The 12,537-nt window shown below is 35.1% G+C and overlaps 2 protein-coding genes and 1 pseudogene across 9 annotated transcripts in view; 2 read left to right on the forward strand and 1 right to left on the reverse strand.

Moving 5' to 3' along the window:
• Window positions 1-8,079, reverse strand: part of LOC132949740 (UDP-glucosyltransferase 2-like) — a 38,001-nt gene extending 29,922 nt beyond the window's left edge. For 2 of the 3 annotated variants that reach the window (XM_061020781.1, XM_061020782.1), the window contains exon 1: window positions 7,679-8,079. The gene's annotated coding sequence lies outside the window, so the exon portion shown is untranslated. The remainder of the gene's footprint in view (window positions 1-7,678) is intronic. The other variant, XM_061020784.1, reaches the window with a different exon arrangement.
• Window positions 1-12,537, forward strand: part of LOC132949738 (C-Maf-inducing protein-like) — a 41,228-nt gene that overhangs the window by 21,577 nt on the left and 7,114 nt on the right. For 3 of the 6 annotated variants that reach the window (XM_061020778.1, XM_061020779.1, XM_061020780.1), the window contains exon 2: window positions 3,162-3,834. In XM_061020778.1, coding sequence (XP_060876761.1) covers window positions 3,208-3,834 — 627 coding nt within the window. In that variant the 5' untranslated portion in view covers window positions 3,162-3,207. Of the gene's footprint in view, window positions 1-3,134; window positions 3,835-12,537 lie in introns of all 6 variants that reach the window. The other 3 variants (XM_061020775.1, XM_061020776.1, XM_061020777.1) reach the window with 1 other exon arrangement.
• Window positions 9,783-11,141, forward strand: LOC132949201 (uncharacterized; annotated as a pseudogene).

Consider the following 12,537-nt stretch of genomic DNA (forward strand, 5'->3'; position numbering starts at 1 on the left):
ACTTACTTATGAATATTATATGTTTTTTTTATCGTGCGGTGGTAAATAACTTAACCGATTCGATTTCCGCGTCTAGTCATCTATCAAATGATATGTACGATATAGTATTTGACTGTATGATAAAATATCACTATTTACAGTCTTATCCATGAGGTTTTGATTCAGAACATTAATAATTATTGTTCGCACGTTCAAACGGTATTTTATTTTGCATTCGCGTAGTTTATAAGATAATTTTAGCTTTTGACTTGACATTTTTAGGACTCCTTGCGTTATCCATCATCGCCATAGTGCATAATAAAGAATAATTAATTTTGGAGATCAAAGCGTATGCATATTATGATATAAATGGTTTAAATTATTTGGCTGTCAGTTATACCATACGGTTTTTATGCGGACGTCCGATAATAGTAGGTAGGTATATACCTATATGCTGTGCGCGTATCCCGTTGTTTACAAATGTTTTGTACTTCTATCGACATATTATTATTATTACTCGTATGATGTAGGTACCTATATAACCTTTTTATATATATATTTTTTTTTTTTTGAAGGATCTAGAACAAAATATAATGATTGCAGTTTATACGCAGTTAAAGTGTAAAACGAAATTTTATAATGACACAAATCCATGTATTGTGATGTTATAATAATAAATATTTTAAATAGTATTACATAATACCTAATATGATCATTGTAGGTATATGAGTAATATTATTTTATGGCTGACGTGATTTCCCAGAAAATATAAATATTTACTATTTTTAGGTATAATATTATAAGATTAGAATCCATATTTTGTATTTAAGTGTCGTTGCGCATTATTTTTATGCTTTTTACGAAGAATTTATTTCGTTATTTCAAATCGTTTGTTAGGAGAAACCGTTAGTATTATAGCATAGCTGTTTATGTACAATATAATATGTACAAATTTGCAACACTATGTAATAATACATAAATTGGTATACGCACTACACGTTTAACAGATTTTTATTTTTTTTTCAATAAAATTATGATTTTTATTAAAATGTTCCAACATTTAAAGTTATATTAAGAGGACTCCACACCCGCATAATATGTGTTGTCGCCGTCTTACAAACGTACAACATGACAAATTTGACGTTAACAATAATACATTTTACTCTGTAAATTCGAAAATTTAAGTGAATTGACCTGTTAAAGAATTTAAAGGTAAGAATGGTAAGATTATTATCTAGGGCATCTCGGAGGCTGTTATTGATTTTTTTTTTATTAAGAAGCAAGTTATGAACTTTTTGAAACTGTACATTTTTTGATCATATTTTACTTGAAAATAATAATATCAATGAAATCCTCCGAGATGCAATAGATAATAATCTCACCTTTACATTTTATCACTCTAGTTTTAAAAATAATAGAGTAAAATGGATTATAGGTAGGTTAAAATATTTTTTTTTTTTTTTAATTTGCTATATTATAACAATTAACTAGTAACTTTGATTAATTTTGTTTTACATTTCAAATTTTTTGACCGAATGTCAATACGTCAAATGTCTATAAGTTACTAAAAAAAATATAAAATATTTTGCAAATTAAATCATGCCTAGTAAGTTGAATTGTCTATGAAAGATAAAATTTTCTTTCATGATTGCAGGTTTTATTTTAGTTTTCCTGGTTATTTAGAAAAGTCTTATTTTAGACCACCTAATGTACCAACTAGATCAAATTTTCTACTATATAGTGCGTTTTACAACTAATATCCCTCCATAGTAACGCGCTGGGTGGCGTTTTTTCGACTTAAATACGGCGGTAAATTTAAAATTAAATGCGTATGGTCTTTATTTTCTGGTCCAATTAATCGTAATTATATTCCCTGATCTGAGTAAAAACTCGGCGCGTTACTATCGAGGGACATGTTTTGTTGTGAAACGCACTATAGAAATTAATACAAAGTTTAGAGCCATTTTTTCTAGTATTCAAAATTCGATGACAAACACAAAAACAATCTTTGTATGCCAATAGGTACATATACCAAATAGTTACTACATTGACTACAGCTGCTTACTCAGAATCTAAACAAAATTTAAGATAGTAACCATTAAATAAATGTAACCATTTTCAAAATACTACGGTAAAAAAATGCAGTACAAGTGCGTGGTGCCGTGGTGTAATGAATAATGATAAATTAAATACTTTAAGCACCTATGCATGACATTTACTTAATTTGACAATATAAAACAGTTCTTGTAAACTCAGGAAAGTTAATTCAGTTTGTATATTCACAAAAGTACAGGAAACAATATTATTTTCATCGTAATATATACATTATATTGTGTTATATCATATATTATCATCTATATATTATTATAATACGTTACACCCAATTATACGCGCATTATGTTACTGCTATTGGTTTTTACTTAAGACGAACAGGAATTTACATATTATTATGTCGAATTGTTGACGGTATCACAGTGGTACAGTGTTTCCCAACCTTTGTATTACAATTTACAGCGACATACTAACAAAATATTTCATACTTGGCGTTATACCTATACCATGCAACGAGATATTAAGATGAAAAAAAAATACCTAACATTCCTACGACAGTATGACGTGTTAATATTAATATAAAAGAAGGTAAATTATTGAATGAGACACTTGAGACAAACATCAACATATAACCTATTTATATGTGGGGTGATGGAAACTCGTAACTCCTCGTCGACAGTATATTATAGTTACGCTTTTTTTCCGCTTTTTTCAAATATCCAAAATCCACTTAGCTCGAGCTCGTTAAATTTAGTTTTAAGACTGTGATCGTTTTTGAATACAGATTGTGGTCCGTATCATAACCAATCTGCAGCAGTGCAGATCTACAGATATCAATTTAACAATAAAAAATTACCATCACTGCAGATGATCACCACGGTCATATACGTAATCCGTTGTCATATAACTTTATACTTCATATAACTTTTAACCTATTATGTGTTTGTCATTCGCTATATTTCACGACACGCAAAGTGTGAAACACTGCAGTTCCCCTAGTACATAGTTACCTATAATATGCGGTCCAACTATAATACATACATATTGTATTACGAGGCGCGTTATTATAATTTAAAAGTACTTATTCGACATAATATTTTCAGGAATTAAATGAGAAAATGCTTTTGCAGCCAGTGGCGGTCGTTCTTCGTGCACGGTGAACGTCTCTGCGGCGATATGAGTTGCGAGATTACGACCGTGGACGATCTTCGGACGGATCCCCCGACACGGAAGTGTAGCACGAGCAGCACGAACAGCACGAACAGCACGAGCAGCACGAACAGCACGAACAGCGCCGGCAGCGTGGCCACGTCGGACGGGGACGTGGACGTGGCCGCGGTGGCCATCCCGTCGTCGGCCGTCGTGGTCTACGTCACCGACGACGCCGTCGCGACCATGAGCGTCGTCGGCTGTCGCGGCGATCGTACCCGAGCGACGGTGGCCAACGTGGACGAGTCGAGTTCAGATATCCACACGGACCGGGACGAATGTTCATCAGACGAAAGCTGCAACGGGCCGGACTCGCCCACGGGGCTGAAGAGGGCCGGTTCCGTGTACGACTTCGGTCTTGACGAGGCCGACAGCCCGCCGCCGTGTGCCAACCACCCGTTCGCCGCCGGGCCGGACGCCGATCTGACCAAGGTGGCGCGCAAGCAGTTGCGCATGATCCGCGAGGTAGACGTGGCCGTGTGCCACCTAAATCACACCAACACGATTATCAGCAAGATACTCAGCTCCAAGTATCTGAGACGGTGGGAGAACCACCAGATCCGCTTGCAGGACGATTGCATAACTTCCAACACGGTGAGTAGTGCATATAGAACCTATTGTTATTTCCTGCAACGCTATATCATACTGGGCGATTGATTTACTAGAAAAGTATTGCCAAACGTTTTTGAAAATATTTTTTTTTTTTTTTATTACATGTTTAGATTCCCCGTAAGTCGTATTCGACAACATTTTATGACAGAAATCTATTTTGTGTGTTGTATCGTTATCATTTTTTAAATGGCAATTTTGATTTTCATACCCCCCACAAGACTCGGCTCATCTAATATTTGAAATACTATTATATTATAATTTACGAGTTATGAGTTATTAGTAGTTATTACTCGTCCGATGCTTGTTTATTACGCGTAACAATTCTCAGTAGAATATTTCGCTTTGAAACATGCAACCAAAAATATATGTCATACATTATGATACATCATGAAAAGCTGAAATAATAGGGAGATGTTATGAAATGATATAACATTAATAATTACTGAGCTATACCAGGTAAATCATATGATGATGAACCAATTTAATAACAGGAAGCCTCCTAATTTGTACGCCTGAACTTACTGAGAAATCCATTGAAGTATACAATGCTACATTTTATTGAAAATACTACGTACCCATCATGAGCCTGTATGAGTACACCTATTTGAGTGTGTAACGAGAAATGTATTTAGGTGCATTATATTATACGCTCGGATATTTCAGGTACAAACCACTATAAGGTAAAACCCGGGCAAAATTAACAACCATCACGACCAGTGACGCAACCAGGATTTGTTTGAGGGTAGGGTCCAATTTATTGTCCAAATACGTGATACATTCTTTCGAAAGACAACTAAATACGAAATGTAAAATAAATATATCTAACGAATATTTCAAAAAGCTATGTATGCAAACACTATGATTGTTAAAAAAAAAAAACAACACCGTGTTAATGATTAAAATATATGAAAGTAATATTTAACACATTTTATACTCATAAAAATTGAAAACTTTGAACGGAAATTCTTTATTTTTTATTTTTATTACATTTTACATTATTTTGCCTCATTATATTATATAAACAGTGCAAGGTCCAACCACTATTTTTCTAAAGCTAAAGTCGTTAACTATTACCGGCACATTTCTATGCATGTTAAAAAAGAGCTAGGGAACTCATTTAATCGGTTTTCTGAATTTGTTTCTCTTAGGATATGTTTTAATCTGATTCCACGATGAAAACTATGTTTCCGTTTCACAAGATAACAACTATTGTCTATTGATGTACAATTAAAATGTGTAAAAATCTTAACTGCTTTTATATAATGCATCCAACGTGTTACATTTAATATTATTTTCGTTTACATTTTGACGCCATAAATCAACATTTTTTACAACTTGGTTAAGCTTCGTTTGTTTAAGACCACCGTTTAGCTGTTGGACAGTAAAATCATTAAATGGATCAACAAACTTTTCTGTAATAGTCTTCTGGATTTTACTTTGGAATGTTACATCGGAGTTTTATGTTATAGAAATGTTAGGAATTTTAATTTAAATATATAATTTATAATCTATTCTAGTCTAATTGATTGCATTGTGCGTGATTAGTAACTTCGTTTTATAATATTAAATATGATAAAACATTCAAGAAAAAAAAATCAAATTAACCTAATTCATTGCATTTATTCAATCTCCCAAGGAAGTGGGGGTCAGGACTCGGAGCTATAGTAGGTACTTTCTTGATTGCGTCCCTGGCCACGACTACTGACACAGTTTTCGAAAATAAGAAATATTACTGCTGCACAATGATTATTACCACTCCCACACCTTTTGCCAATCGAAATTTACCGTCACTCGCTTTAATTTAAAGTTTTGATTGCAGGATTTAATCATACCGTATAATATGATTGCACGAACATAATATCATATTATAATAATAATATAACATTATACAGGCATATTATCGCGTTATTTTCAATACAATGATAACGACTTTCATCGGTGACGTGCTGGATAGTGAATATATAGGTCTAAATGATATTCAGGCAACATGTCCGAAAGTGGAAAATCACATTTTATCCACCAACCGTCATAGGCGACGCGTCGTACCTATCGGCGTGTCGAATTTGCGCGTAAAAACCCATCTGTGGTCCGTCAGCGCGGTGGTGTTGGGTGGGTGGAGTGGGATACTGAATTGGAATTCTATCATGAAAATATGTACTCTATCAGCGCGTCACGTCACAGGCATGCCTCCCACAATAGTCACTCCCGTACAACACATAGAACACACACATGCACAGTGGGCACAGACCAAGAATATATTACATATATATATATATACATAGATACACGTGTATAATGTGTGCTTATATTGTGCACTCAAGTATTGCAATACGTGCGTGAACATTATTACGTGCGCGATAATAATATTACTCGTGTGCATTAATATTACAAGACAAACGCCGCGCCGCCGATCGAAAGAAAAATGTGCACATCTCTATTTCGCCGTGTTATTTTTAGTTTCGCCAAAATCGTTTCGCGCCGTAAAATTCCGCCAAATCAACTCCGTGCACAGCGCGTTTGTTCGTTGCGTTTGCATGATATTATAATATGTGCACTCTATAATATCGAGCGTCTATTAGACACTAATTTTGCAAATTTAACGCAACGACCGCCCCCCCCCCCCCCCCGGGCCTACCCGTAACCCTATACGCATTGATAGTCAATACACACTTATATGTATGCTTTCTGACTACTGTTATTTAATCTATTGTAATGATAATGTTATTATATCGTGTACGTTTCGAAACATCTCACAACATATTGTATTGCCATAGTTGCTACAATGCACACGTACAGAATCGTTAGACTATGATATTATGATATTATAAGCGGGGTTAAAATTATAAAATTATAGTAGGAATTATAGGAAGTACTATAAACACCTGTACTTAGTTGATGAAAAATATTATGGAAATATTTCTTACACAGTATACATTATAAAAATTACATAATAATTATCCATCTTATATATTATATATATTATGATATCTTCTCTATGTCATGACCTGGAATTAAATATTGATGATAACTAATCAGGTATAAAATCAGTATGACCGTATCTAGTGATGATTTTATGAAACATACAAAAAAACTGGGTTTAAAATTTAAAAAAATTCTGCAACAATTAATGTCAATTAATATTTACGACACGAGTTTTAAATTAGTTTGTCCGGGTAGTTATAAAACATTCAACATAGGTTCTAATTCCAAATTTTATAGTGAATATTATGGCGTATTATGTTGATTATTTACGCTACATTTAAGTGTAGGGTTATTAATATAGACAACTATAACAACTATAGATGAGTATGGCACTGCTCGAAAGGCTTTAATTTGTTTTTTTCTATATGAATTCGGTACAATGTTGGATGGGTATTGGGTTAGTCACCTTCGTCTGGATAAATGTGTAAATATGTAGGTAGTAACCCTAGTAGTCATCACTCATCACGGCAATCAAAACACGAAACGTTTAATATAAATAAAAACCGTTCCATAATACATTCCGAGTGTAAACGATGTAGCGCAAAAAATTATTTCTCGCGTACCCGTCAGCCGAAAAAAAAGGCGAAATGTGTATGCAATAATAATATGTACGATGCGCAAAATATTTTCACCCCCTCCGGCGGGACTTGTCAGAGACCACCCCCACTGATACGGCGTGACTATTATAATATAATTAACGTTCTCTCTCTGCGGGTTGGATAATATTGATTTTGCTGCGGGAGCAGGACGCGTCGTATTTCGTTAAGTCTCCGCGACAGGGGCCGCCGGCGTTAGCATTACAACAACACGTGCGCGTAAGACCCACGATAAACATTCAACGTACCTCTCGTTTTTTGTTTTTTTTTTCCGTTGATGTGCCGGTTGACTTTGACGGTCACAACTCGCAGCGCGAATCGGCTGCAGTAGAGTTGCAGTCTGCACACGCACGTATAGGGAGGTATACACAATATTATGCGGGTAGGTTAGGTTAGGTTAACCTAACCTGTACTGTATTTAGCATGTCATACGGCCGAACAATGTCAGACGGACGTACGAGTATGACGGGACACCGGACACAACGTATTATTGATAGCGATACGATATTTGCTTATTTATTTTTTAACCGTGGAGAGAGACACACACAGACAATATTATACTACGTTTTCGAGAACGACGTCATGTTGTAATGTTTAACGCACCGCTCCACGACTATACAGTATTACAGTTCGAATTCACGTGGGCCCGACGCAATAATTGGACTTTATCACTCTGTTACAGCTGGTTTTATTTTTATTTATCGCGTGCGAGCGTCGGAACGAGCTAATAATATTATTATACATATTATTAGACAATATGGTGTCCCGAACGGTCGTGCCCACCGCTGCGCTAACGATAAAACAGAATAAAATATTATATTGTGCCCGGCCCGGTTTGATGGCACTGTACTATAGCGGCAGTCATAACTCATAACGGACATGCGGTATTCAATGGACGATATTTAATTATTGTTTTTATTGTTATTGTTTCTGGTCGAAAACCGCGAAGACGACTAGGAGGAGGCATTCGCGAATCGTTATTTTTAAAGACTCGACGGACACGCGTGGCAGTATAATGACAGTTGACGGTTTTTATAACATTATTAAACTATAGGTCCGCGAGACGATTACTTATCCGACATTTGATGTTTGTCGAGGTCGTGATTTGGTTTTCCTCAAAGGTTGATGAATGTATATAGTTTATGCGATAAAAACAAACATAGGTATTCCCTACCTAGTAATATTATAATAAATAAGTACGAAATCTGTAAATATTTTTGTTATTCGTAGGTATATAATGATATTATGTTGACTTCTATCTTAACAATAATTACTTATATAGGTATTAATTTGATAATACGTCACACCCGTTTTTTAGGGGGTTTGATGTAGAACATCTTAATGATATTTTAAGAAAAATGAAAATAAAATAAAATACTTAAAATTATCTTATCTATTTATGTTTTTTTTTTATCGTATGTTACTATCGTACCTACCATATTATTATAGTTAAACGTATTATTATTGCTAAAAATTATTTTATTTACTTAGTGTACAAAAAAAAAAGATTACAGATTGTAAATATGCTTTATTTTTTAAATAATAAAAAAAATATCTTCAAGCGGTTCCACGGTGTGTCATTGTCGGTTGAGACTCGTATGGAATACAATCGAGAAGGTTACAATTGTCAGTGATAAAAACCAAATATTCACCCTTTCTCAAAACGATAAAAATTATGCATCATTGTTTTTTTGTCATCAATTATACAAAATGATTATTCAGGATTTAAAAACCTATAAGCAATATTGAACAATTAAAATGATATCACAAGTCAATTTTTTATGGTGAAATTGTATATTTTAGAGCTCAAGTGGTTTGCCTGCGTAATTCGATTTTGAACATGACGTAATGTATGATTTTATGGCATTATATTATTAAAGTAATAACATGTTGGAAAAAATGTATTTAGGTAGGTATCTGGTATGGTTATAAAATTTGCATGAGACCATAATTCATATCATACATATCTGTTAAAAGTGAACTGCACAAAAATGTATCGAGTTTATCTTGTTGAAAAAAAATGTGATAACAATATTAGGATAGATCTTGATTTAGTTAAAAATATTTAAATTTAAATTTATGAATTTATAATAAAACTATTTAAAAATGAAAATGTTTTATTAACAAAAAGATCCAAAATGCACTTTTGTAGTAATAAATAAACTCTATTTTTTATATTACCATATTATAATATATACTCATATACATATATTTATAAAATACAGCTACAGCATGGGAATAAAAATTTAAAAATGTGAAGTGATGGTCGCTTAAGATTGATTTATAGAACCCTAATAGTCCTTAGGAAATTCCTGCGAGTAAGAAATTTGATATCACAGTGCAACACTGGAATGAGACATATTATTATAACTGTAGGCATTTATTACAGAAATGTTTAAAATTAATTTCTATCATTTATCCGGTTTCTCGACACCACAACTCAATAAAAAAATCTATTTATTAATCATAACACAACGTTATACGAGAATTATAAACTGTTGCGTATTTGTGTCGACTGGTGACCGATATAAAATGACTAATAGTTTCGAAAAAAATCATTTCGTTTGTTCGTAAATTTTGCTATATAGCAGCTACAATCCATATCTCGAAATTCCTACGTTCGAAACGGTGTATCTGTCATTTTGATATTACGAACCTATGCGATTTTCGTCACCCGACATGGTGCACGCATATTTTTCTCCGTCGATAATGTTTTTTCATCCGCAAAATGCTAAAACATCTCATTTGAAACTGTTTAAACACATTATGAAATGATTGTGCGGACACTATAATATTATTATGTTATCATATTATATTATACGGATACGAACAGCCTGCAGACACGCGTGAGTACACTTCCTACTGAGCATAACGAACGAACCTCTCGGGACAGTCCAATCTCAATCGATCGTGATGGCCGACGACCGACGTAACGCAACAAGATATTGGACCGTCGTGCCGATGAAACGTTCCGCGGTGCACCGATACGAGCTCGGCGGGGCTGCTCGCTGGTCTGCACTCGGTGCACCGGACTTGGCGGCATCGCCGGAAACGGTCGCCGGGACGTTCGCTGGAGCAAACGTCGTCTTCGCGCGGGCTCCCCGACCTACGGACGGAGGAGAACCTTCGTTACCGGTACGGACACGGTCGGACGCCAACGAACGCGGCACGGTACGTCAGCTGCACGGGGACACCAACCCGCAGGCCTGCATTGCCGGTGGTCAGCTGCTTGCCGCCCCCACGGTGCCATTGCGATTATCCGCAGCCGCCGGATGCCGACCTCATAACCGTGGACGTCGATCACGCTGGAGCCGACGGCGTTAAACGGAAAACGACTCGCGGGTCGGAGGACGGCGCATCGCGACCGGATTCGAAAATATCAGCGTCATTGTCGACTTGGTGGAGACGGTCGAAAAAATTCGTCACGGATTTCGTCGTCAATGCCGTGTGGCACGTTTGTCTGTGCTGTTAAAGCCCGGGTCGTGCGAGTGTGACAGATATCCAGCTCTTTCTACAAAATATTTTTTCGATGCAAACATTTCAAAGAAAATACTATGTCAAAGTATAAAATATAAAATATATTTATGTTACGAACAATTTCTAAATGACAAATTCATAATACATATTTTTATCCGATAACCATATACATAAATTACTAACATTTTTTAAGTACTATAATATATCCCCCTATCTTCCGAACCCTTTATTATGGACACATTATTATCCTTAGTACACAAAGTTAAATAACTCAAAAATCAACAGATTGAATTTTGATTTTGATATATCAACATTTTCAGATAAATAATTTACAGTAAAAAAAGGGGATGGGGGGGGGGGGGTGTTTATTTGAAAAACAGAAAGTTGTGTCACCACAGGACAAGGAAAAGGTTGACAGAGTTGAAAGAGGACCACCACCGAGTGCAGTCGGTGTGTTTTCGGTTCCAATGTATCTTTAATTCGGACTTGGTGCTGTTATTTATTTGTATTGGTCTGTAAATTGATCACCTCGTTACACCACTGCAGGTACTGCGGTTTTTGTTTAATTTCTTTTATATTTTATTATAGTCTGATGTACCGTATTTTTATCATTAACCACATACCCGTATATATACTATGCACGAACTGTACATCTTTAAACATGCCTAGTGTTTTTTCCGATGTATTTCATGTTTTAGACATTGCGATATGGTTAGCGGTGTTTACTTGAATATCCAATAGATAACGCGCAATATATAGACAGCTGCTGCCAGAACCAGTCTTAAGGCGGAGCTAGGCCTCGGGCAATTTTTTTTTAGAATATAATTTTTTTAAAGCGCTAGGCCCAAAATGTTATACTAATGTGCGAGGCCCGTGGCAGGGACCTAAGGCCAGCTCTGGATGCTGCAGTGTAATACTTACACACAATAAACATAGATATATAATATACAATTTATAATTTTACGGTCACGCACTGTTAGTTATCCATCACTTCTCCTGTCAATCGACTCGTACTCGTTTCAATAGAGCTTTGTAATAATGTTTTTTTTCTTATACGCGTGTTTAAATTTTAAAATTGTCAAATTACATAATATATGTATTACAGTATAGTTTGGGAATACTAAATTTTAAATCATAGTAATTCAAATTCAGAAGCATAGGACCGTACTTTATTTACGATTTTGTATTAAATTACAGTTAATGATTTTTTTTTTTTTATAATATTAAAACTGTTCACAAAATGTGTAGAAGTGTTTATAGCTTATACATTTATACATGATATTTATGTAATAATGACGTTTAATATTTGAATATACAGTGGTGAGTAACCACGGTTGTAGTCTGTATAGACATCAACCTTGAAACTGGTAACAACGAACGATGAAATCCGAGAATACTAAGAATAAGTATATTTTATGCTAAAAGACAAGAAGACAATGTTATAAATGAAAATTATTGAGTTGATTGAATTTTAAGATAAATAAACATTTTTGTCGGGACGGAGTGGCCGAGCGTACTAAGGCATCGGTTGTGACGTGCACCGTCGCCGGTTCGAACCTCAGCCACGGGTGGCACTTATCTTCGGGCAATCACGGTGTCTGAAGAGAGAGGCCGCCATCCCCCACCCGGG

This window comes from Metopolophium dirhodum, chromosome 7 (genome assembly GCF_019925205.1).
Source record: "Metopolophium dirhodum isolate CAU chromosome 7, ASM1992520v1, whole genome shotgun sequence".
Taxonomy (NCBI): Eukaryota; Metazoa; Arthropoda; class Insecta; order Hemiptera; family Aphididae; genus Metopolophium; species Metopolophium dirhodum.